The sequence below is a fragment of the Tupaia chinensis genome, unplaced genomic scaffold (assembly GCF_000334495.1).
Source record: "Tupaia chinensis unplaced genomic scaffold, TupChi_1.0 Scaffold000673_1, whole genome shotgun sequence".
Classification (NCBI taxonomy): Eukaryota; Metazoa; Chordata; class Mammalia; order Scandentia; family Tupaiidae; genus Tupaia; species Tupaia belangeri.
The window spans coordinates 522,940-524,438 of NW_006160196.1; the positions used below are offsets into that span (position 1 = coordinate 522,940).

General features: G+C 59.9%; 1 protein-coding gene across 1 annotated transcript in view; it reads left to right on the forward strand.

Annotated features, from left to right (window-relative positions):
• The window catches only part of TSKS (testis specific serine kinase substrate), a 22,425-nt gene that overhangs the window by 17,590 nt on the left and 3,336 nt on the right, over positions 1-1,499 (forward strand). The window contains 2 exon segments of the mRNA XM_006160132.2: positions 27-313; positions 882-1,082. Of these exon segments, the coding sequence (XP_006160194.1) occupies positions 27-313; positions 882-1,082 (488 nt within the window).

Consider the following 1,499-nt stretch of genomic DNA (forward strand, 5'->3'; position numbering starts at 1 on the left):
CGGTCGTGCTGCTCTTCCCCTTCCAGGAAAAGCTGCGCTACCTCCAGCAGCAATTGCAGGACGAGACACCGCGGAGGCAGGAGGCGGAGTTGCAGGAGCTGGAGCAGAAGCTGGAGGCCGGCCTCTCCCGGCAGGGTCTAGGTGCCGCCGCCCCGACCCAAGGCTGCTCAGGCCCACCAGGGAGCCCGGACGAACCACCACGGCCGCGCTGCCCGGCTCCCGGAGGCTGGGGAATGGGACCTCGAGCAGGGGAGAGCCCCCACGTGAGCGAGCAGGAATTGCAGAAGGTCTCCACCGGCCTGGAGGAGTTAAGGTGGGCAGGACTTAGAGGGTGGAGCCTTGACAAGTTGGAGTGGGCGGGGACGCAGGGGCAGAGCCTTGGGGAGCATTTGTGGGCGGGGCAAGGAGGTGGAGCTCCAAGGTCTTAGGGGCGGGTCCCAGAGGTGGAGTCTTCAAAAGCCCAGGAGTGAGTGCCCTGGGGGCTGAGACGTGAAAGGGTGAAAAGTGGGTGGGAAAAGTAATTTTTGAGTATAGATCTGGTGCGCAGGTTCTCGTGTCCGGTAACAGGTGGGCGGGGCTTGGGAGAGGGCGGACCCTGGAGGTGCGGAGTTGAGGGACAGGGTAGGGAGGAGCCGTGCTGTGGAGGCGGGATCTGGAGGAGCCTAGGTGGGACTTGGGGGCAGCGTTGAAAGAAGAACCGGGGGAGCCGTTTAGAAGATAGAAGCAGGATTGTAAAAGATATGAGCAGATTTCAACAAATGATTGACACCGTTTGGGGGAACCTGGTGGGTCCGGAGCCATGGCATGGTCTTGGTACGGCGGGGTCGATGGGGACGTGTCCAGACCTAGCTCCAACCTGTTCCCTTCGTCTGCCCCTCCAGGAGGGAGGTGTCCTCGCTGACCGCCCGGTGGCATCAGGAGGAGGGGGCCGTGCAGGAGGCCCTACGGTTGCTCGGGGGCCTCGGCGGCAGGCTCGATGGCTTCTTGGGCCAGTGGGAGCGAGCGCAGCGTGAGCAGGCACAAACAGCACGGGGCTTGCAGGAGCTGCGAGGTCGGGCGGATGAGCTGTGCACCATGTAAGAGCCCCAAAAGTAGTGGGGACATGGGAAGCCCAGGAAGGGCAGGGGTGTCGAAAAGCCAATCAGCTGGGGCCGAGAATCCACAGCATATACTGACATGGGGAAGCACCAATGAGAGGAGGAATGGGCGTGTCATACCTAATAAGGCCTTAGGGGCGGGTCAGCTAGCGAAGAGGTACCTAAAAAGGACAAAGGACAGGGCCGAGGGGATACGGAAAGTCCATTTGAGAACTGAGCTGGGGGTGGGGGGCAAGTGGCTTGGTGGTTGCCGGCGATGGATTCCACGTGGTCGACTCTGATTCGAGTCCCAGACCTGGCGGCTTGCTTTCTCACTTTCTCTCATTCTGTCCCTCTCTGGTCGAATTGAAACAAACAAATGATAAATAAATAAAGTTAAATAAAATAATTCCTTTTTTTTTT